This window comes from Epinephelus moara, chromosome 3 (assembly GCF_006386435.1).
Source record: "Epinephelus moara isolate mb chromosome 3, YSFRI_EMoa_1.0, whole genome shotgun sequence".
Taxonomy (NCBI): domain Eukaryota; kingdom Metazoa; phylum Chordata; class Actinopteri; order Perciformes; family Serranidae; genus Epinephelus; species Epinephelus moara.
Genome location: NC_065508.1, coordinates 32,313,203 through 32,337,821, shown reverse-complemented (window position 1 = coordinate 32,337,821; position 24,619 = coordinate 32,313,203). Strand labels below are relative to the sequence as shown.

The 24,619-nt window shown below is 42.7% G+C and overlaps 1 protein-coding gene across 15 annotated transcripts in view; it reads left to right on the top strand.

The window, feature by feature from the left end:
• Window positions 1-24,619, top strand: part of msi2b (musashi RNA-binding protein 2b) — a 299,715-nt gene that overhangs the window by 170,325 nt on the left and 104,771 nt on the right. For all 15 annotated transcript variants that reach the window (XM_050034942.1, XM_050034918.1, XM_050034956.1 and 12 more), the window contains one exon: window positions 859-907. In XM_050034942.1, coding sequence (XP_049890899.1) covers window positions 859-907 — 49 coding nt within the window. The remainder of the gene's footprint in view (window positions 1-858; window positions 908-24,619) is intronic.

Sequence of the window (24,619 nt, the reverse complement as noted above, 5' to 3'; positions counted from 1 at the left end):
GCTTGTGCGCACATCCCCCCCCCCCCCCTGCATAGCATCAAGCCTCCTCGGTACACCGTTACACTTTACCTAGAGACCATAACCAGAGAGTGAATGGTGCAGAGTGTTCCCTCTTTGTTTCTGTCTGCTGCTGCTGTCTTCCCCTCTGTTTTTTTTTCCTTTTTGTTTTTTTTTCCTCTCCCAAGACAAAATCACAGGCTAAATGAGCATGCCTCACTCTGTTTTTTAAGCATTTCTTCAGAGTTATAGAAAGCACAGTGTGTCTAGAGATCCGTTTTTCAGGGATGTGTGGAGAAAAAAAATGCTGTCTGTCTGTGTGTGGCTTTATTGGACATGATGAGGGATGATATTATGGTAGATGCTGCTGCCGCTGCGGCTGTGAGATGAGGGAAGGATCCCATTTGTCTCACGCTCGCTTAGTGTAATGTGTCTATCTGTCACTCTTCCCAAGACCGGACATTGGTGTTCATCAAAATAAACATTTTGTCCACACAGTTCTCGTTTTTCCCCACTGCTTGTCATTATTGCTAATTTTCTCTCCTATTGCTACTTTTAACTCCCATCTTTGGCACATCTAATGCAGACAATGAGTAAAAATCACTGCTAAAATACCTATATTATCAAAATTAGGTGCTACAGTCATAAAGGGAAACGGTAACCTAACGATAATCCTGTGACCACAGAGTGATTATGTAGGAGAGAGGTGCTTAGAAAGAAATAAGTGTAAAGCAGTAAGGATATATATTCTAAGAATAATTACAGTGAGAAGAATGAGATGTGATTCAATGGGGAGAAGGTGACGTGAGGTACTTGCTGAAAAGATTAAGCTAATGTCAGTGCTTTTCTTATGTCTTCCAGGTTGATGATGCCATGCTTATGTTTGATAAGACTACTAACAGACATAGAGGTAAGTGCACAACGTCTGCTCTCCTTTCTCCCTTTTTTTAAAAATTTTTTTGCTCTCTCTTTCTGAAAGGTGAGAAAATAGTCATTTTATGTCCTTTCCCCATGAGATAACACAGAACAGTTCCAATCTTACATGATATTAGGTGTACCATCTGCTCAACAATGGGAGCGTGTCAAAGTAATCAATAAGCTGGTACGGTGTTTAGAATGTTTGAGCGTGTGTGTGTGTCTGTGATGATGCTGGTGTGAGTGTTTCAGAGAGGTGCTTAAAGGGTGTAAAGATTGCGAGATGGTGGGTGCTGTGCAGTCAGATAACAGCATCAGATAAGGCCCAGGAGAAGCACTGACTTTATCGCTATCTCTCATCGGCTCCTTATCTGGGATGAGGGGACGTTTCTCTCTCATACAGAGGACTTTCCAAAGACAGGTTTCCTCCTCTGCGCCACAATGCAGTGGCGTGTATTTTAGCCAAGCTGCATGCTCACAGGCCTGACTTAACCGCCATACAGGGCTGTCACTTATCCAGAACTCGGCGCGACGGCTGTTATTGGCTATGAATCCTCACATAGGTACGTTAAAGGAACTTTTAGGAGACAGACTGTCCCCGGCTGTGTATGTGTATATATATTTCGTGTGCGTGAGTAGTCGACAGGCACTGACAGGTATTTCCACGAGAGAAAGGAGCAGACACTTCTCTGTTTGTCACACCAGTCAGCTCACTTGTAGGCAGAGCTGGCACCGCACCGTCTCACTGAACTGGGCTGAGCGCTGTTTTGCCATATAGATGTAAACATTTGTTTGCTGTGAGCGACTCATCCCCTCAACCTGTATAAATGTTTAAGTGCAGTTGGCACAGATCGAAGGCTGTATTGTTTTTTGTGCAAACTCTCTGCCTTTTCCTACTGTATCCTGTGTGTGCACTCTGTGTGTGTGTGTGTGTGTGTGTGTACGCTGTGGAGACGAACTCTTTGAGTCTGGTAAACAGTTTCTAAGTGTGGAACATGTGAACTGTAGTGGAAGTGATCTATGGCTTTGAGGGGATTTTGATCTGTAGTGACAGAACCCAGTGTGAGGTCTGCTTTGAGACGAAGGCTTTTTTCTCTCTCTCTTATTTCTCCCTCTCCTGTCTGCTGCACCGCCAGCCCCTCTGTGAAAGGGGATGGGCGCCACGCTCGGGGAGTGTGTTAGGCGTTTGCCTTTGGGCAGCAAAATGCCCTTCAAATGAAGACAATGATGGAGAAACAGCCTCCTTGGCAATTTTTCTGATGACAGTGGACGTATTTATATTGAGTGTGACACTGAGGCAGGAGGCAGGTGCAGTGCTTTCTGCTGTTGCTGTTTCTTCTAACTAGCATTTTGATATTTTGTTCCAGTTTGAATTTGAAACAGTGGATATTTGCTGCTTTCATCTTAAAAACACAACAGGTCCTCCAGATGAATTGCATAGAATATTACAGAACCATAAGAAAAATTGAATAATTGATCAGTGCCATTGGTGTGATTGTGTAATATTAATGGCTCAGCTGCACCATGACCACAAAGGAAAGGACATTGAATATATTATCAGTGAAACCAGTGCCTGGGCCCACCTTACCGCTGCCTACAGATCCTGAAATGGGCATCTGGCAGCCCGCAGTCCAAATCAATTCCCCACCTGTGTTCATTTTTATCTTACAGATTGATTCATGAAAAAATAATTCTGGATTTGTCTGCTGCACTGCAATAGATAAGAATAACACATTCTTTATTTAACATCCAAATGTTACACGCTGCAGTTCTTCTAAAAACCATGGTGCCTGTTCCGTAGTTGCAAAGAACAGTTCACTTAGTGTCTGTAATGCTTTGCAAAGCACTGCAGGAAAGAACATATTTCTGACAACTAATTCCATTTTTCCCCTTTTTCTTGTTAATCTGGAATGCTGTCATAACTGCAACACAGCTGTGGTGTCCAGTTTACATTTGCATTACCATTTCAACCAAATTTTAAATCTGCTCTGAACCCAAACCCTAAAGCACAATGGCAGCCTAAAATTCCATGTCTTATGTAAAAAAAAAAAAAAAAAAGGGGCGGGGTTAAGGCCTTTTCACACTGGACCCAAACAAAAAACGTTTAACTATGCATTATTCGTGACGACTTTTTGCATACAAAGCTTTTACACCAAGTCTGACACAAATATTCTTGTCCCGTGCATTCCACCGAAAATACACTTGTGTGACACAATCACAGTGTCACACAATCATCATTGTGTTTACGAAAGTATACCCACATTCAACTCTACACACTGGAGCGGGCTCGTTATTCTGAGTGTACTGAGTAGAAGTTACAGTGTGGTTGCATTTCCTATGGGTGGCGTCATCTTATTGTAACGAGTATAAATGCTGAGCTTCATTGCACCGGTTTTCATCATTTATGGCTGGATTGAACGGAGTCCAGATTTGTTTATCATATGGGGGCTATGTGTTTGTGATACATACAGGCTTAATGGTCAGTTTATAATGGTCATCTTATAATACCAATGCTCCAGGGCACAGTGGATTCCTCAAGGACAGACAGTGAGCTAATATGCTTCCATTGCTGGTATTGATAACAACAACAACAGCAATAATTCTAATAATAATAATAATTGTTTTGATATTATTGCTCATCGTAGATGGTCAAGTTATATAGCATACCTCTCACAACGACTAGGCTACATGTATTTCTGATACGTATAATGTCTGCAGCATAATGTCAGCTAATGCACATGGAAATGACTGGGTATGACCTACGTTACCTTGACGGCAAAGAATGTCTACCCTTCTTTTGTCGGTTTTAATTTGTCTTTATAATCTTTATTTGGCACGGTGATGCAGTGCTTAGCGCTGTTGCCTAACAGCAAGAGGGTTCCTGGTTCGAACCCAGGGTGGGGTAGCCCTTCTGTGCGGAGTTTGCATGTCCTCCCCGTGCCAGCGTGGGTTTTCTCCAGGTACTCCGGCTTCCTCCCACAGTCCAAAGACATGCAGGTTAGGTGACTCTAAATTGTCCTTTGGTGTGAATGTGAGCGTGAATGGTTGTCTGTCACTATATGTTAGCCCTGCGTCCAGGTGCAGGGCAGAAAACGAAAGTTTTGAATTCAGTGTGGATAGGCTCATAGAGTTAGATGGGTTAAAAGAAAATTTAATTTCCATGCGGTTTATTCACACTGCTTTTTTGTGTTTGTTGTGAAAAGACATTTCGTGACTATATTTTTGCTGTCGCAAACTAAGAAGAAAGAAATGTCCTTGAGGTCAGTATGCATTTTTATATTTACATAAGCTTGTGATAGGTTAAATAATACTTTCTAGGAGCAAATTAAATACACTGTAGAGAAGAGTATATTATGGAGGTGTGTGCAAAGTAAAAAAGAAAGCAATGGGTATCTGAGGTAAAATTCTCAGCAGTTAAATGTGATCTCTTGTTAGGCCTGCTGTGGCACACAATGACTACACATCACCTCATTTGAATGTTATCTCAGAGCCTTTTTATTTTTCCCATTAAGCTTTTTTTTTTAACATAGCGGCTGTATTGTATATTACTATAATGCATTGTATTTTGTTTGGAAGAGTTTATTGTGTATGAGATGCATGATCGACACTTGATTGTAAGTGTGTTTTCTTTGGGGCTGTGGTGAATTGGATAGAGGACAAACGTCACACTCCACTAGTAGCAGCATTGTCCTTCAGACGGTCCCTGCGAGGCTGGCGAAACGACAGCCAGAGGAGACATTCTCTACCCTTCTCGTTTTCTCTGTACTCTTTTTTTTCCTACTCTCTATCTCGCCCAGTCATTCAGTCTTATCCTTTCTTCCTTTTCATTTACACAGTCTCACTATTTCTGTCCCCACACCATCTCCCCACCGCCCTGCCTGTCTTCGCCATCTCTCCATTTCTCTCGTCTTTCTCTCTCTGTCTCTCCTGCTAGAGGACACTCGCTGTAAGCAAAGCTCCTCACAAAGGCGCACGCTGCACACCATCTCCTTGGCATTTAAAGGAGTAGAATACAGCCAATTGTGTTGGAAATTGAACTCTCTAAAGCCTCCCTTCCCTCTGCAGCAGTTCATTGTGGGTGAGTTCAGTGTCTTTGGTGAGCAGCTTGGGCTGTCCAGAGGTTGATGCCAGAGGGCGCCTATTGTTCCATGTTCTACTGCAGTGTCCCCATCACACCGCCTCCCTTCAAGGTTCCCTTCCTCTCCTGACACTCATTTTGTGACAGAAAAGAGAAAATCAGGAGTGTGCCTATTTGTATTTTTTTAGTTATTCTTTTAGTACTGGGTGCTTTATTCAACAACACTAGGTCAAACCTAGGGATTTAATTTTAAACACGGACTTTTCATTTGAAACCGCAAGTGGCCATCAGTCACCCAATTACGGACTTTCGTTCGCCTTGACATTAGCTTCCAGAACTGGCCCAGCCTATGGGTCCAATCAAAACCCCAGGTAAATACATGTTAAACAGTGAACAATACACTTAGACACAGTCACACAGCAGAAGGGACCTGCTTCCTCTGGAGATGTAACCGTTAATCGGCTCGTTTTTTGCTCAACTTAACACAACCCTCCCCTCTTGAGCTCTGGTTGGGGATGTACGTCCCCATATGACTGGCGAAGCCATCAGCCACTACTGGAGCCAAGTATGCCAAGTGTGCCATTAATGATAGTTTGTAAGATTACCTATATATAAGAATACCAAGAGGAGGCTTTTGTCATTGTGTCTGCACCCATTCTGACATTTAAACATGTATGTACACTTCAGTTTTAGTGTCTTACTTCTACCTTCTCCTCAAATGCTGGCGGCACTTGTTTCAACATTGTCACATGTAATAGTAAATAACGTTTAAATAATGTTAAAGCTTGTGTCATACAGACACGGCTGTATATATTAAACAAATTGATGAGGTGATCCTCGCTTTTCTCCATCCAAAATTAACATTTCACCTGCAGTTAGCTACTAGCTACTTCCACCATGCTGTTGATGTTAACATTACAGTGGTTACAGAAAATGAGCCGAGCAAAGTTGTTACTCATCTGATGATAGCAATGTGCTTTTCTATGCTGTGACATGAGTGTGCTGATGAAGCATTAAGTTGTTAATTTCTAGTCATGTAGCGGCCAGCTAGTTAGCAAGCTAGCATGCTAATTCCACTGTACTTTCATGCTAAACTAGTTACAGACAATGAGGAATTCAGTAATACAGGACTGAGGACTGACAACGTCCACCGTTCTGTCAGTGCCTGTTCATTATGGAAGAGCAGCAGCCAGTGGGGAAACACCACCACTCATGTCATCAGTCACTCCAGCCAATGGTGTAACTTCACTCACTTACTCACTCACTCACTCACTCAGTTTTGCGCCTATAGGGCTGACCTCACCTCTGCTGTCCAGCCAACAATGCAGGAGGTCCACTTTACAATGTGTGTGCTCAAAAACCCCAGCCACGTCCTGACACAAGGCCATGAACACATCAGTCATGGACCATACATACCAGTCGTCGTTCCCGTCACCCTCAACACGACTCCACATGCCACCCCTGGATGACAGGACGAGCTACACGGGTGGGAAATAAAAGCTTTTGGAATAGCCCTGAGTCAAAATCATTCTGTCATCTGTTGCCGTCCTGCACGCTGACAATTGATTTATGATCCAAAATGTGATTTTACTGTCAAACACAATTGGTAGTGCCAAGCAGAGTGTTTCTGAGGTGAGACAAATGGCATCTCTTAGAGGAGGGGATGGAGACTATGATGAAAGAGTGTCAGAATGGCAACCATCGTTACCCGCCAAAGAATCAGGGCTTAATTTGTAACTTAAAGGTACAGTAGATGATAGATGAATTCTTTGTCTTGCTACTTGCATCCTTCATTAAGTGCTACTCCGCCACGCCATAATTAGCCCTCCCTCTCCACCACATTACCACTCTCTTCATCAACACATCTATCTGTAGCATAATTTCACACACATAATCCACACAGGAATTTTTCAAGAGAAAATGTAAAGTATAGATACACACTCCCTCTGATTTGATTATTCACAAGCGGCTTCTTGGCATCACATGTCATCCACACAAATCCAAAAAAGATAAGTACATACAATGCAAATTAGTGCATTGCAATCCCAAAGCTGAATTACACTCTTACGATTAGAAGTAGCTGATTAATTGGGTCAAAACTGTGTGCCACAGTGATTGTTTGATTCATGCTCTGCAAAAATCTGTACTGCTATAAATCAGTGTCATCCCTGCAGTTTCCATCAAGTATTTAGCTTCTAACAAGTTTTTAGCTAATTACTGTGAGTTAAAATATTGAAGGTGGCACCTATATCTATTTCGGGTGACACTTGCGTTCTCCTCCACCTTTTTAATTACACCATTAAGAAAGATGATGAAATCCTAGTGTAACTTTCTTTCATATTGTTTTACAATAGTTTGTAAGCAGACAGCACCCATTAGTGTAGCTTTATAATGACTGTGTGACTGATCGTAAGCCAAATTCCTTCTTTATTTGAATGATGCAAGTAATAGTAATGCGCAACAGTGTTGGGGACCGGGATAAAGAAGTGAAGGCTGAATTGTTTTAGTCACAAGGCTGCTTTGTGTGAGAGAGCCAAATGAGCGAGGCCCATATTAGAAGCCGTGTTCCTGGAGAAGAAGGGGATTCTTGGTTTTTTTGTGCGAGGACGGGGCCGAGGCTGTGTGAATTTGTGTATAGCCGTTTTTTTCCTATGGGCTTAAAGGGCTGGTTTTCTTCTTGGCAGACGAACAGAAGACTGCATTGTGTGTGTCTGTAATCTCTTTACCTGGATTGGCAGCAAAGCTAGCAAGTGCAGCTCCCAGTGTGGAATTGGCACTGAGGAGTCAATGTCACACTGAGCGAGCTGCCTTCCAAACAACCAAAAACTGGTTGTGTCTCTGTGAGACTGTGTGTGTGGATGACGGCGTGCAGCTTTTTTTTTTTTTTTTTTCCAATCCGTGTGTCTTTGTTCATTTCATAGATGAATTTTACAGCCCCTGTAAGCAATGCAAACAAAATTCCCAAGCCTATGAATATGCACTCCAACTTTCTAACAATATCATATTATTATTTAGTGGTTGTGCTGTTTCGCGTGTTTGTCACAATTTAAAAAAAAAACTATAGAGCAAAAGTCTTTGCCCCAGGATACACAAGCTCATACAGCAACAAAGGCTTGAGAGGTATTAGGTGTCATTATACACCAACTATTTGACATAAATTCGCCTCTCCTGCCTCGCTGGGTGAGAAGAAGAAAATAATTGGCCTCATTATCTTTCATCTCTTTGGCATATTACATTCATTATTTTATACAAAGACTGCCAGTATGAGTCCTGTAACCTGGGAAGCAGAGCTGCGCCTCCACAGGTTAACTGTTGCTCCCTGAAAAGCCCCGGTGTTTGACGTCACCACAATGCCTCATCAGCCACCGGTGCTAGGGATTGAACATGGCCGACTGAGCAGAGGATGTCTGTCTGCAAAGTGATTGCTGGCTCATTGACTGAGTAGGAGAGGAGGGGAGGTGGGGGAGGAAAGGGAGCGGAGAAAGGGAACAAGTACAGTCGGAGAAGAAATGGGAAGGAGAAGAAGAGAATGGAAAGAAGGGGGACCGAGCACAAGAAAAAGCATGAAAAGTAGAATGACGGCATGGTGAGGGAGAGAAAGAGAAGGAAATAAAGAAAAAGGAGTGCCTCAGTGGGAAGCCTCCCCCTGCTGGCTCCTCTGGCTGGAAGCTGCTGCCGATGGCTTCAAAAGAGCGCCAGGCAGTCTAGGCCTCCGCTTCTAGCAATTAGAGATCACTCCAGCGGATGCCTCCTGGCCAGCCTGCAAATCCCTCAAAAATACCCTCTGATTACTACTGTAGGACACAGGCTGTTTACCAAATGGATCTAGCACTGCTGAGAGTGAGGTTTGATAATGCCTTCTTTTGTTCAGGCAAGAGAGGGAGCAGGGTCATTTGAGTTTTAAAGATGGCGCGACTTCAGAGATGAATTTCCCCCAGCAGAAGAAAAGTTAACCAATTCTTTAATTTCTCATCCAAATAGCTCTGTAAGCAAATGGCCGGTGCTGTTTTTACAAGAGGATAAAAAACCTATTTGAGCAGAACTTCACCAGCACTTTTCCAAGGGCCAGCTCTTCTTTGATGGTTAATTTCCCCTCACTGCCAATCCCTTTTTAAACAACTGAATCCCCCATTGGTTCCACAGGAGCTGCAGTGTTTACAGATCTCAGCTCCTCTGTGCTCTGTGACTACTGTACAGCAGCACTGATGCAGAGTAAAACAATCCGCCTGACTTAACTGATTGACACAGCATTCACATCAAGTGGAATCAGATATTCCCGCACCTTTTTTTTTTTCTTGCATTTCCAATGTGAGCTGACATATTCCCTTATTGTATTCTCTCACCCTGACAGACCTGATATTAGCGATTAGTGTGAATGTCATTTAAATGGCAGAGCTAATCATACACTCTGGGTCTACCTCCACCTGAGGGCCCCCTCGCCTTGGCCTAATCACAGTGACAAAGGAAATGATATGTTTAGCCACTCTTAATAACTGCTCCAGCTCATCAGCTCTTAGACGAGCCAGCTTTGTGGCCAACCTGCGCCTCACTAGGGAGGCGTAGCGTGAAGCAGGGAGCCTGGCCTCTGGCCCTGCTTTTTTCCTCTTCAGGGTGTTTGTTGTGATCTGCATCCCGACATCAGTGACCCCGACAGACTCACCTCAAAATCAACACCAGCGTTACAGTCGTAGCTGTGCACATTCCTGCTAGTGTTGTGCGGTGAGCCCAATGCTTGACAGGTAGGTGATTAAACAGAAGAGAATCCTCCTCTTCTTGTCACCTGTCTGTTCTCTCCTGCCCCTGCTGACATCTGCTCCTCTACGAATGTTGCTGTAGTCGTGTGTGTTTTTAGGCTCTTGCGTGCCTCATAGACCGGACGGGTTTGGTTTTGAATTAGAGTCTGCTGTGCCAGCCCTGCATGGACACTGCAAGGGGAAGGAGGATGAAGGCAGGAGATTGTGGAAGAAAGCCTGGGGTTTTAATCTCTTCCCCATGTTTATCTCACCACCAGGAGACAAACCATGTGCCATTAAAAACATCAGCTACTCCCACTGGTTGGCTGCACGGCCGCACCTCTGAAGACGTTTGAAGGACAAAATGAAAGGGACAAAAAGAAAATGTGCAGAAAGGCACATTTGTGTATGATAGGCAAGGTCTGATTTGCGTGTGTGTATGCATTTGAAAGCCATATTGATTAGAATTTTTCTTGGATATGCAGTATACAGTATGTGAATGTAAAGATTGTTACGCACACAGCGAGTCCGCACTGCATATTTGCAGTATCTATTCTCTCTTAAAAGCAGAGAAGAACTTATTTGAACAAAAATAAGCAAACATCTTTGGCCTCAGCTGCTGCCATGGGGAATCAGTCTCTTCAGGAAATGAAAATGCCAGCTTGGAATTGTCATCATATTGAGAGTTAGCCAACCTTTGACCTTGTAATACCCCCACAGCTTCTCTATTTGTGACCTGCTGGATGCTCTTAGAAAGTGAAACCATCAGGGAGGATCTACTGCTCACATCATCATTCTCAGAACACCTAATAGTGGATTTGCCAAGGTTAAACCTCCTGTGAGATTGCAGCCACCGTGACCTGGAATACTGAGTTTACATCCACTCACACACAAGTACGCACACATGCTCAGACACAATGCACACACATCGCTTGTGTGAGACACACATAGGTGCACGAGTTTGTTTGAATGTACAGACAAGCTCACCTTAATCTGGATAATATGCAGCTATTACAAAGTGTCAAAGTCAAGAGGTTTAACAATGACATAGGAAGAGGTTCATATAACTGCAGGAATATTGTTTTTGCATCTAATGTGCATGAGAGTGTTACGGAGACAGACAGGGGAAGCTTCCCTCTGCATTGTCCCCTGTATTTTTTACAGCCTGATTGGTGCCTACCCAGGCGTCTTACAGCTGAGCGCAGCACATGAGGGAATTATCTAAGTGTCTGCTGTGCAGCGTTAGTAAAATATGTCGCTTCTTGTCTTTGTAAGATTTTTAAAACATGCTGATCACAAGGACATGTTTTTGATAGCCTCCACGCCCACAGATGCACCGCAGAAACATCTGTGCTACACATAGTTTACACTTGGGAAGAGTAAATTTCAAGACTGGTTGCTACTGAATTTATAGATATGTTAAAGTGGTTGTGATGCAGTTTTTGTTGGAATATACTTCATTAAATAAGAGAAATATCCGTACTCTTGTTTAGGTGAAAAATAAATTAAAAATGTAAAAACTGCAGTAAAAAAGTTGGCTTACAGTTTATAGATAGATTTACATCAGAATTTTCAGCAGCTGTATAACATGAAACAGTCTTTGTTAACTGTTCCTGATGCTGATATACATAAATCATAATATGTCTACAATATATCTCTGCACTGTGCTCTGATGAATAGCCTCTGATTAATAGACTTTAAGAGACAAAGGAGATTAATTTACATTCATAGATGTCATTTAAACCCAGTCACAAAAAATCAATTATTCCTCCTGCTCCTTTTTAAGAAAACACAGTTGAGGCTGTTTTTTTCAGCGATATGTCTTTGAGTTTTAATATGATAGCATCATACATGCATTGTTTTTTCAGGGACGCAGCTTCAACATAACTTCAATATAAGCTATCAAGTTCCGATTAAAGAGGACAACATAAAACTATCAAGTCTCAGCCCAACTGCTTTGAAGTTAGTGTTTTTACTGTCCGTCTAAGTGTAATGGTGGTCAGAAATACACCACCTCACAGGGCTGTATATCACAATCAGCTGCTGAGCTGCAGCAATCACTTCTCACAGAAAGATTGAATTAGATTACATCACCTCCAGTCCAGGCATCTAATCTTAGATTAAAAGGAACAATCAAAGAACAATCTCTGGTTTCTTTCACACTTTTTTTTAGATTCTTTGTGCTCTGAGGGTCAAACTGAGTGTCTTATGTCATTCTAAGGGTTTATAGCCTCACTCCAGCCAGGGTTACTTCCTGTTTTCCCCTTAAAGTTTTTTTCTCAAACAGAGAATGGCGGCGTTGTTGATGGTCATATATAATCCATTGCAATGGCAACCAGATTGCCTTTCTGGCGTACGTGTCAAGGTCAGCTTCATCAGCAAAGATAGCGATAGCATGGATATTAGCATGGATGTTGATAGCAGTCACTTAATAAATATAATGTATGAGGTGAAGGATTTTTCCCCACCTCTGGAGACAAGGACCGTAATGAACCGAGGGTCATCAGACCATTTACACTTGAGCCAGCTGCTGAATTTGGAGAGGCTTCCAATTTTCCACAAGCTCTCTTAGCTTTATTTAATAATAAAAAAAAATGATTTACAACTCTTGCATACCACGATCATGTAAACACAAGCAAAATATTCATCTCAAAGGTACATTTTGCGATTTCAGTTTGAATCAGTATTGTTCATTGGCTCAGTGGGTGTGCTTTGTGCTGCTGCGTTAGCTTACTGAAGAGGAGTGTCGCTGAGCAGCAGCTCTCACTCAGCGGGTGAATGCTTATCATAGAATGTATAAAAAAATAATGGATATTGCCACCGTGGCGTCACCTATTGGTTTGTAGACTACCATTTTGAAGCCTTGAGTTTGCCGTTTTGGCTGACGCCATCTTGGATTTTTGGGTCCAGAAGTGACTATATTTGGACAGATGGGTGGAGCTAATGGGGAGTGAGGGGTTGTCCTGATTCATATGCTTAGAAGACAGCCTGTCACTCAGGGTGACCAAGCCCTTAATTATGTATAATTGTAAAGTTCTGGTGTGGAGGATTCAGTGGCATCCAGCAGTTGTAGATCGCAACCAACTGGAATATCTCTCGAGGTATCAATTGCTGCTGTAAATTCGGTCATTTTAAAATGGGGGTATACGGCGATTGACTTACTTTTAGAGTCAGCCTCAAGTGGTCATTCAAGGAACTGCAGTTTTTGGCATTTCTACATTGCATAATTTTTCATCTCTGGAGGTTGCCGCTTGGTGCTCATGAACAAGTTACTCAGAGTCATGGCTCAATGTGGGTTTGTGCTCATGACATGACGTGCTAGCTCATGACAAGGTTTATCGGTTTGCTGCTCAGACGCAGAGGTATAACAGTACACCTGTGCAAGCTTGGAGATGACGTATGGCCTGTTGCATCTATATACGTCATCTCCCCATTTTAGCAACAGTCTTCCCTTTTAAACGTTGAGCACAAAATTGTTGTTTATCAAAAACTATTTTGCCATCACTGTGGCTAATCAACTTTGTCAGGAAATGACTCAGAAAATATGAATTATCATTAAAATGCCAAAATACACTGGAGTGGGGCTCTAACCAACATGCCAGTCATCCCCCAGTTCAAAGCAATCCTCCTCCCGCCTCCACTCTATACTAGCATGCTGTCGTGGCGTTTGATGTTTGTTTGACCAACTTTTACCGTGTAGCCCCTACTGTACTTGCAGCTGATTGGCCTCCCACAGCCCTGCTGCTTTACCACTTAAACAGTTGTGGGAGGTTCTTTTTGAAGTGGAAGGGCTTTTTATACAGAAGCAGCCAAAACAATCATAGCACTGCAGGGTGCATCCTGGCACTGACTGGTATGTTGCCAGACAAGATAGACTAAAAAGAGCAATTTTGTTTGCCGTCATAAACAATGAAGCATGGGTAATAACCAAGGACTCAGAAGGGGCACATTGTGTCTGTCCCCATATTCACCAGCAGCCTTCAGGCTGCCTCATGTATTCGTAAAAACTAGGAACTTGACATCTCTGCAACTGACACACAAACACACTTAAACCATTATATGATGATGTATTCCGACAGACAATAAAGATGCATTTGAATATGGCGAGCTCCTTTACATCACAAGTGACAAGCAATGTTTTTATGCAACCCCATTACACAGCGGCTGTGATGACCTGTGATGGTCAGTTCTATGTGTGTGTGTGTGTGTGTGTGTATGAGACAGGGAGAGAGAGAGCCTCCACACTGTAATAAGGGTTGCCTAGCCAAGCGTAAGTGTCAGGGTGGAGATGCCTGGCTCATTAGGTACCATGGCAGGATAATGTATGAACAGAGCTCGTGAAGAGAGAGTGAGCAAGAGAGAAAGAGGGGAGCAGCCATTGTTCTTTCTCTTCTCTCTCCTTTCTGTCTCTCCCCACTGCCTCCTCCTCCTCCTCCTCCTCCTCTTCTTTCCCCGCTGCCAGTTTCTTCTTTGTGTGTGTGCGCCTGGGGATATTTAGGCTCCCTGGTCACATTATGCCCTGTTTTTCGATGCAGAGCTGCCACTCCATGGGTTTATACCATTTATTCATAAATTAATTTATTTATTGGTTTATTAAATTTAATTCATTGCGTCTTGCATGATGCTTGTTTTGCAGCTCTGTTGCTCGATTGACAGGTTGCCAGTCATGGTAAGATTCCATATCCCATCGGCGTCATGCAGCAGCACGTTGCTAATTGAGTTGAATGCGTAGCTCGTCTCTCCTCAGTGAATCCATCTGTCGCCGTCTTGTCATCAGTTTGTTCGCACTTGACAGGTTCCAAGTCGGTCTTTCTGTGTTTAACTGTGCGCTTCTGTGTAGGTGTGCTGTGTTTTTATTTATGCAAGGGAGTGTGTGTCTGTGTGTTTGAGTGTGTGTCAGTGTGTGCGTGCGTGTGTGTGTAGTACAATGCGATATAAAACGGGTGGCTGCCTAGGGGCCCATTCCCTGTAATATGCCGCTTGCCCCACTGTAGAGTCCCACAGAGAACAGGCCCTCAGCCAGCCACCCTCTTTATATGACATTGGCTACTACACACATTTATACTGAAACAAACAGGCAAACAGCACATCTCTGTAGATACGCAGGGGCATAATGCATAACGATCTGCAATAAATCTGAATTTGTGAAATTATAGGGGTTAGGGCCGACACCTGACATCATTTGGCTTATTTTTTTGGCTAATGCAGCTCTCCCCAGCAAAACCGCACAGCTGTAAGAGACCCTTGACACGGCAGCCCATCAATAGTTCATGAGGTTACATAGTAATGCATGTGGGATGATGATATGATTAATAAACCCTTTGCTCAGTTGCCTTTGTTTGCAATTTGCCTCCATGGAATTGGCTGTGTAATTGGAGAGAAAGGGTTACTATAAGGGGTGTAACAGTCTACAGAAGTCACGGTTCGGTTTGGTTTAGGAGTCATGGTTCGGTGCAGGTTCGGCACAGCGGGAAAAGGAAGAAAAGCGTAAGGATACATTTCTTGTGATTTATTTTGAAAAGGCATTAGTGCAAGTGTCAAAGACAGACAAAAACCTCCTGCTGGGGACTAAGACCTTTTCGTCCACAGGCAACATTGGTAAACTATTCTTATGATAAAAACAAGAAATATTTCAAACATTTCTGTTTAACACTGTGCACACACACTGAACACACACCGTCCCAAAAAGCAATAGGCAGCAATAGGCCTTAATACTGAAAAGCAACTCTTGCCATGCTATGGAATTTGAGATACTTTATAGAATAATTTAAAAAAAACTTGTGCATTTGGAGGAGTGCTACACCTTGGCTATAAACCAATGAAAATGCCAGTTTATTCGTTTTATGTTTCTGCCTGCTTCGCTTTTGCGTCTAAACGCAGTTTGTAGCAGCGGGGATAATGAGTTGGGCTCCAAATTGTTTTACCCTCATCCTGGTGATTGGAACATCTGGGTGATGACGTCAAGTGTGCCTTAGCAGTTCAGTATGTTTCCATTCACAAACCTTACAATAGTGAAGCAAGTAGACGGGGCATGAATGTGACGCGTCGTGTGGGTGGAGTGTTGTTGTTTTTTTTACCTGCTACACAGTCTCTGTCTTTGTAGCGTGTGGTTGCTGCCAGTTTCACTATGTGCATACTGACTCGCCAAGTGATAATGCAGTTGGTAATGTAGGGTTTGGAAGCATAGGCTATTTTTACTCATGCAGAAAAAAATAAACTGGATCGTTTTGACTTCAGGATACATTGATTTGTTTAATTTATTTTAATGTTCAATGTAAACAGGTCACTCTGTTGCATCACATTGCCTCTGTTACAATGAGCTTTTTATTTATCATCTTAAACAGATTCTACTCATTTACTACACAGTTCTTTGTAGTTTTTACCTGTTGGAGGGACATGTAGTCGTGTGTGGCTTCTGTTGTCGAAGTATAAGCTTTTGTTGATTATATTGAACGCACTCTGCTGCAGGCATGAAGCAGCAGAAGTGTTACGCTGCGTTCATGCTTCAATGTATTTTGGCCATTATACACAACTCTTTCTCGGTTGCTGTTGAAGCGGGCCAGGAACCCGCAGCAGGTCGTCCGGCATTTAATTTGTGCTTGTCATAGAGTGACTGACTTGTATGCTACTTCACTCGTTGTGCTAGCCTCAGCTTATGTTGCTAACGGTGTACAGCTAAAAGTTTCTGGGCTGAATTCTGGCCCAAGAGATTTGGTTCTGCATTACATGTATCAGGCCACACACCATATATTCTACATGTGGCTGTGTGACCAAACTGTGACCCTCTGAACCATGGTGTTTCAGCATAAACAAACAACCTTTGCAGCCCTAGTTACTATGTGTTGTTTGTATGTATTTGTGTTTATTCATGTATGAACCACATGGTCTTGTAAATGTGTGCTTTTGGGCCTGATCTTTATTGGGCTCATGCTGAGAGAGACTGAACTTAAAAGACAGCGTGTCTGTGTGATGTGTTCCCTCCATCAGTAGATAGATGACGTCTACAGTGTGTTTTACCGCTGCACCTTCATCACTGTCTTTCATCGCTGCTGCCAGCCCCTCTCTGCTCCCCGCTCTGTTCTCTCAAAGTTGTGTGTGTGAGAAAGATAGAAAGAGAGACATAAAGAGAACGCGGGCGTGTGTGAGGGAGGAGAAGGTGTGCGTCGCCGTGTACATTGATGGCACTTCACACAGCAGCGTGTGTCCTGGCTTTGATACAGTACGAGCATGCTGTAAGACTAGGGCGAATAAAGACGGTGCGCTGTTTGAAAGAGGAGGTTCACTGCGCTCCTCTGTCAGCAAGCTTTGGGAGGGGATTCTGTCTAGAGGAGAGCCTTGAATATTTTGTAGGCCCCGAGTGTTTCTCGATACCTCCAGAGGCAGCTTTTCCGTCTGCCTGTGTGTGAGCGATTGTGTCTCTCTGTGTTTGTGTACTTGGAGCATGTGGGAACCGACTCCTTACGCACTACAAATGAGCAGCTGCCTTATCATCAATCCCGCCTTTCACGCTTATGTGAACTTCATTATAACAGATACTTGCATACACTCAGAGGGTTGCACACGCGCATGCATGTGCATATGCACGCGGACATACATCCACACGTGCGCACCCCTCTTTCCAAACTGCCACAGTTGAAGAGCAGTCGCATCAAAGGCAGCTGTCTCTCATCTCACTTTATCTCCGTCATCTTTTCCTCGCTAACTCTTTCTCGCCTCTGTCACTTCACACATTTTTTTTCCCCCTTTTTGCTGATTCCCTTGTGCTTCTCTCTCTTTGTTTCCTACCCAGTCTCTTTCTCACCTTTGCCTCTGTCTGCTCTGCCTACCTGCCAGGGAGATTCTCTTCCAAAGTGAAGTGATGTTTTTTTATTTATTTATTTTTTTTTTTCATGTCCCATTTCTGGAGAGTTCACTTTTTCTTGAAATGCCGCCTCAAAGGATCCATATCACAGGTTCTTCTCTGTCCACCAACCTGCAAAAACCCCACTCCCACCTCCACCCCCACCCCCACCCAATCCATCAGACAGCAGCAGCCAGCCTCACCGACTCCTGCCTCATTTCTCATAAATTAGTCTTACCTCTCACACACTTTCTCTTTTGTTTCTCGCTCTTACTCATTCCATTCTCCCCGTGCCCTCTCCCGCCTTCCATCTCTCTCTGGTCCTCACATTTCATTTTTCTTCCTACAAATGCCACACAGCAGTCCCTTAAGAAATGTCATTTCTGTCTTCTCCTTTTGTTCTGTAATTTCTCCGTGTCCCTCCTTTTCTCTTGGGAATTCATTTATCGTTCGCTGTTCTTCTGTCCCCAGCTCTCTGATCTCTCTGTCTCAGTCTCCCTCTCTGTGTCCGTCTCTCTGTCTTTGTCTCTGACACTCCCCCGCTTCATTTCTCCCCTTTTCTCTCTCCCTTTCTCCGTCTACCTCTTCACACAGGTGAATCTGTGCAATTGTGAAACGTCATATTGGCATGAATGTCGGGTGATGTATTTTTGCTAAATCAGAAAATTAAAGTGTGTGGGATTTAGGGGGATATATTGGCAGAAATGGAATTTAATGTAATAAGTTTGTTTTCTTTCGTGTATCACCACCCAAAACTAAGAGTCGTGGGTTTTTTTTGTTACCTTAGAATGAGCTGTTTATATCTACATAGGGAGTGGGTCGTAGTTCATGGAGTCCGCCATGTTGCAGGCCCATGTTTCTATGGTAGCCCAAAATGGACAAACCAAACGCTGGCTCTTGATAGGGCCATTCATGTTTTCACATTTTTGTATTGGCAACCGTATTTAGCAGCGCCTCTGAACAGGCCAAATAGCACCCGAAAAACACTGACATTTAACATGAAAACTGCTTTATTCAGCATTTTACCTGTCTAAATCACCAGATCCATTTATTTTGGAGAGGAAGTCACCCCTGCAGATAATTCAGCTTCCAGTGAAAACCTCCTGAACGTCTGGATCTTTAGTTATCAGAGAAAAATTGTGAGCACACATTAGCAGGTGCTGGGCTAGTGGCTCCTCTGCAACAAGCCGAACAGTGTCAAAAAAACACAGATTGACATTAAACTGCTTTGTTCAGTGTTTTTACCGGTTTAAATCAGCAAGGAAGAGAGACATGCTGATAATTCAGCTCCCGGTAAAAACCTCCTGAACACTGAGCACAGCAGGAATCCTAACCCGAAGTTCACGCTAGGCACATGGTTAGATGCCACTGAATTCTGAATTCTACATACTGCTCATTTAAAAATGGCACAAAATAACACAAATCAGTAGAGTGCAGTATGTTTGTCTTTGTGTGTCCTGTGAAGATATCAAGCCCTTAACATCAGACTAGTCTTACTGTAAATAATCATGGTCACATGCATAAACTAGTACTGACAGATGGCCTTTTGTAAATCACCATCTTCTTTTGCTCCGTGTCCCCCTCAGTTGATTTTATGTATCAGACTTAGAAGAATGATATTTTTATCATTAAGCCATGTTTAATTGAAAGCAAGAATGCATGCTAGGCATGAGTAGCTGACCAACAAAAAAAAGGGAACACCAGTAGGATTACCCAATCACAGAACGCATACATTTCATAGATCACCTCTGAACTAGTTCTGTATTGTCTGAAAACGTTGATATTTCAACTTGCAGAATGACTAATAACAACCCAATCATTATGTGAGGTCCTTTTTAATGTCATGGAGCTTAGATACCACTGGTCAAGACTGCAAATTAGCATCTACGCTCACTTTGCATAGCCAGCAAGCATAGAAAAAAAAAGTCATTTTAACCCAGAATAATTGTCAGTTATCTTTCCCCTCTGGCATTCGTGAGATAATCCTTGTCACAGAGAGACGCTCAGATCCAGCTTGGATGCTTTAGAGGAAATTGGTGAGATGTATCACAGAAATTCAATGCTTCAAATTTGATTCTGATTCTTCTGTGCGGGGTAAAGCATCACACGCTGCACACATGCTCCCAAGTGGCCGGAGAACCAATTTGTTAGGCCTCTGACAACAGACGAGCTGGCTATATGAGAACATACAGGTCTTACCCCTGATGTTAAAATACAGATTTGTGTGGAGCGAATTTATTTATGTTCAGCTCCCCACTTTTTTTTTTTTTTTTTTTGGTAAATGTTGTGACCATAACTGCTCAGCTTAAAAATCCAATTTAATGTATCTTTTTTATGGTATCTGATGTGGATTACACTTGTGGTCAGCTGAAACTGGCCTAGTTCTGCTCTACATGCACCGATGGTGGTCTTTCTTTGAATCTTTAACAGGGCTCTTCACAACACTTTATGCAGCGCTGTAATATAACGCCTTCTCTCTCTTGTCTCTGAGCCTGTTTTTGTTGAACCAGAAGTGACTCTTCCCCGGTGGATCTCAGTGAAAGATTCCACTTGAGAACAGTTCTCTGGCGTGCAGGCATGCAGGCACTTGTGTTCCATCAAAATGCTAATAATATCATCTGCAATATCCAGGGCAATATTATTGTAGTGCTAATTGGTGAAAAAAAATTGTTGATGGGAGCACCTGCCCACCCCACTACTCAATTATTTTTAATTACAATGGCTGTAATAAAAGGGAACAAATTGTGTAATGATCAATGTTTCTTCAGTGAGGTGACAGTTTTTCTCTTATTTGCTTCCGCACGGCCATGTGTGGCTCATTTAGATGGCAGGGAGATACTTGTGTTTTGAGTCAAGCAGCTCTAAGTGAATGTGGGCCCTCAGGAGAGGAACTTCTCTCCCCTTTGGTTTTATGCAGCATGATTTATTCATCACACCACATGTCTGTAGAAGTGGTCTTTGGGTGGTTCACACGTGCTGATATGTGCTGTGTTGCCCCACACCTCCTTGTGGTTTCACACTTGAGAGGTTTGCCTCGTCATACATGTGTGAGAAGGAGAGACAGAGATATAGTGGGGGAAAAAAATGCAAATTAAGAAGTACGTACGAGTTGAGCCGCACAAAAAAATAATTGCAGAAGATTCGTTGGACCAAGTGGAAGGGAAAATCCCTTATTTTGAAACAATCCCTGTCTTCCAAATTGTCAAATTAACTTTTTCTGCAGCAGTGGCTAGTGAGAGGGGGTAATTAATAGCTTCTTTTTGGGAGTTCTTTCCTTGTATGTGTCAGTTTTTCTGGCTGCTTTCAAAGTGATAATGCTCTCCGGCTGTTGCCCCCGGGGACTGCTCCATCTTATTAACTTGTCTTGGGAGACAGGGCTGCCATGCAGCCTGCTTTACTGCCTGCAGGGATGGAGAAGGACCACTAAGTCTTCCGCTGTCTTCTTCTGCCCCAAACATTCACCGCTCACCGCATGTCTTTGTATTCACATGCGGATGGGTGTGTGTGAACTCGCATATCAACTGACACAAGAAGGGAATAGTTAAGCAGTCAAGAGACGATGATTAAATATAATCACTCAGTCTTTGTGGCGGATCATATCTGTAGTCAGAGGCTACACAAAGTTGTCAATGCGGAGTTAAAGAGGGTAGATCCAGATCCAGGAAAGGCAGGTTATGAGTAAGGATGCACCAATCTAACACAGGATATCTGCCAATACAGAGTACAGATCAGATAGCAACATTCTCTTCCCCCCCACATTTATACTGTATTCCTCACTGCATGGAGTCATTTATATGTAGTATATATACCACATGGATGATGGTAAGATGTGGCCAGGGATTTCTGTGGTAGTAAAAACTGAGTTGGCAGCCTGCTGCGACTGAATGACTGTAACTGATAGTGGAAACCCTAAATTTTATCATGACAGTGACAAAGAAACCATATTGAATGTAAATCAGTCACATTGTGGCCAGTAACCTATCTGCTTAATAAGGTCAGTATCACAGTAGATACCCATCCCTATTTGCGAGCGCAGTGTAACAGTCATCAGACCCAGGATAACAGAGTGAATTTATAGTCCTGGGGTAATCCATAGTTGTCTTAAACCAGAATGAGCAGTTGAGATTTTATTGATGATTTAACTGGACACATGGACATGCAGCAAGTAGGCCTGCAGACAACTGAATCTGAGCCAGGAGGAAAAGATTGTTTGGATGGAAGAGCATGCGCAGGCATGGATTCTGGTTTCCAGGGCTGTACCCAGGGCTGGGTATCTGTACTAACCCAGTGCCAGGTAATATCAAAATGTCTCCTGTCAAACGATACCTGCATTCAATCCTTTTTTACCCAGAGCTGGAAAAAATGACAGTTTCTATGGTTCGCAGCCAGTCACCACAAGCAGCTGCAACCCACACAGTCTGTGGTGTGGTGGAGTTAATTATGGAGTATTTGACGGAGACTAAAACGTTAAAAAGTTTGGCTGTACTACACACAATTCCACTCACAGGATGGGTATAGATTAAGGATGAAGAAATAAGGTATCAAATTAAGTACTATATTGATATCTGTATTACTTTAAGGGTACTGGTATTGTCTTTATTTAAGTAATAACCTAGCTGAACTCAGAAGTTTTATCAGTTAAATTGAATTTGATTGTTCAATACGAAAATTGAATTATGTGTCCTTTTTATCAATCAACACCATACTGAACTGCTAGATTTTTGAACAGGGTTTCAAACTAATGCGCGCTAACTATGCTATCAACAAGTCACAAATATGCAACATCATTTTTTTGCTGACACTGAATATCAAACAAAAGCCAGAAAACTGTGTCATACTGAGTTGCTGTGAGCTATAAATTCACTACTTCTAAGCAGAAGGCTGAAGATAACATTATCTCAGAGCTTCACCGGGCAAAGCCTCTCTTCCTCTGGGCAGCTGCGTTCATCTCACTCGCCATCACAGACTCACCCTTGGTCCAGGTCTGCAGCTGCCGCTACCAGTCGCAGTCATCTTCACCAAGCAGACAAAATGACTTGATTTAGTGTAATGATTTTACCTGATAGAGCAGTGGGAAAGCAAGGAGCGCTGACTCTGCACCTACTTTTGGAGACCAAAATGTCCCCAGAAGTACACTGCACACTGACAACCCTCCAAAAAACAATTGCTCGCCTTGAAGAATCTCAGTTGACTGAGGGGTCTCCGATTGGTGATTCAAATCATATACTTTCAGGGGGGAGCCCTACTTGTATCTAAACAAACAATGCAAACCAAGAATTTTGACAGGAGAACTTGGGCACTGAGATGTAACCATTGCTGCAGTCAGCCCAAAACTGTCCTCGGTGCGTCTGGAGCTTGTCTGACCAGTGGATATTACGTGCTAGCTCTCAATCACTCACTTTCTGCAGGAGAATGCGTTCATGCTGCACTTTTGCTTTCTGTAAGCTGTTGTCACAGCAGAAGGGGCTGAATGTATATAATATAGGATTGGCACAGACAAGCAACATGTCATGTAAAAAGAGAGCTATCCAAGACACCTGAACAAAAGCCTGTTAGAGACCTCCAAAATTGTGTGTGTGTGTGTGTGTGTGTGTGTGAGGGGGGCTGTGTGTGGTGTCCAAAATGCTATTTGCAAAATTGGCTATTTACTTTCCCCCTTTTTCCCCCACCAGACCCTATTAATTTTAGTATATGGCAGTTTTTACATTGTGTTTTATATGGGCATCTTTCATAGTGCCACTTCTAATAAAACACAAAATCATGTGGTACTCAGGTGAAAGTAGCATTCTCATGAGCAGGAGGAAGACAAATGGCAGGTGTCTGCAGCGCAGCCTGTTAATCCCCACACATTAAGTCTGCCTGAAATGACACACTATATGGAAAGAGAACTGTCGCAGAACGTTGGATTTAAAGTAGCAGAATATGAAAGCAAACCTCCTCGCTGCTGTTTACTTAATGTTGAGCTGAGTTTGTATTTGCTGAGAAAATCAATCTTAAAAAGATTTACCAAATGTAGACAAATTAGCCGGCATAAATTAGCCAGAGCATATTCATTATGCCTATCTCTCAGTGGAATACAGCGTACACTGCAGTGTCTTTATCGTTTAACTGCACTATCATAAATGTAATCATGTATTTTATCTGGAAGCGTCTGACGGTGATAAACACTGCCTCTAAACTATTTTATAGTCCATAGCAATATGCAAGTACACACCTAAGTATTAAAAAATGATGGTGTATCTTATTGAATTTGAACAGAGATATTCCATTTATTTTAGTTAGCTTAACCTCAGTTTGAGCCTCCCTGAGCTCATTTTTTAAACCACTTCTTATCCTGCTCGTGTTCAGCTTCTGTGTTATTGTCCTGTCTTTCATGCATCAATAGATGGATTATTATACATCCCTATTTGTAATTGGAGGGCAGGTTAGACAAGAGGATAATTAAAATAGTGTGTGTTGCTACTCCATCTATTTTCTGTTACTTTCTTGACGTGTGTGGCTCGCTGTGTTTCCGTGCCCTCCTTTGTCCTCCAAGTTAATGTTGTTGATGTGGCACTTACCGAGGACACACAGACGTGCTGACAAACACACACACCAGCACTCCCACATACGCGGTTATGGGAGAACTTACTTTATGCCTGAGTGGATACAGCAATGTTATACACCTATTATACGGTAAATTACGATGTTATTGAGATTTAAATTTCTATGGGATGGCTTTAGTGAAGGCGCAAAGCAGTGCTGATTTGTCAGTTGACAGAAAATTACTGATGAGTTTGAAAATCGATTTGTTTGTCTTTAATTTTTAGCTAAAATGTCAAATATTTGCTGGTTCGAGACAAAAATGAGATTTTGCTGCCTTTCTTTGTTTAGTATTGTAGATTGAATAGTTTGGGGATTTCGTCCACTTTTCGGACAAAATAAGTAATTTCACAGTGTCATGTATGGCTGTTGGACCTTGTGGTGGGCGTTTTTCGTGTTTGTTTTTTTTGTTTTTTTTTGTTTTTTATACACATCTTAATCAAGAAGAGATCATCTCGCGATGGGATCACTCCA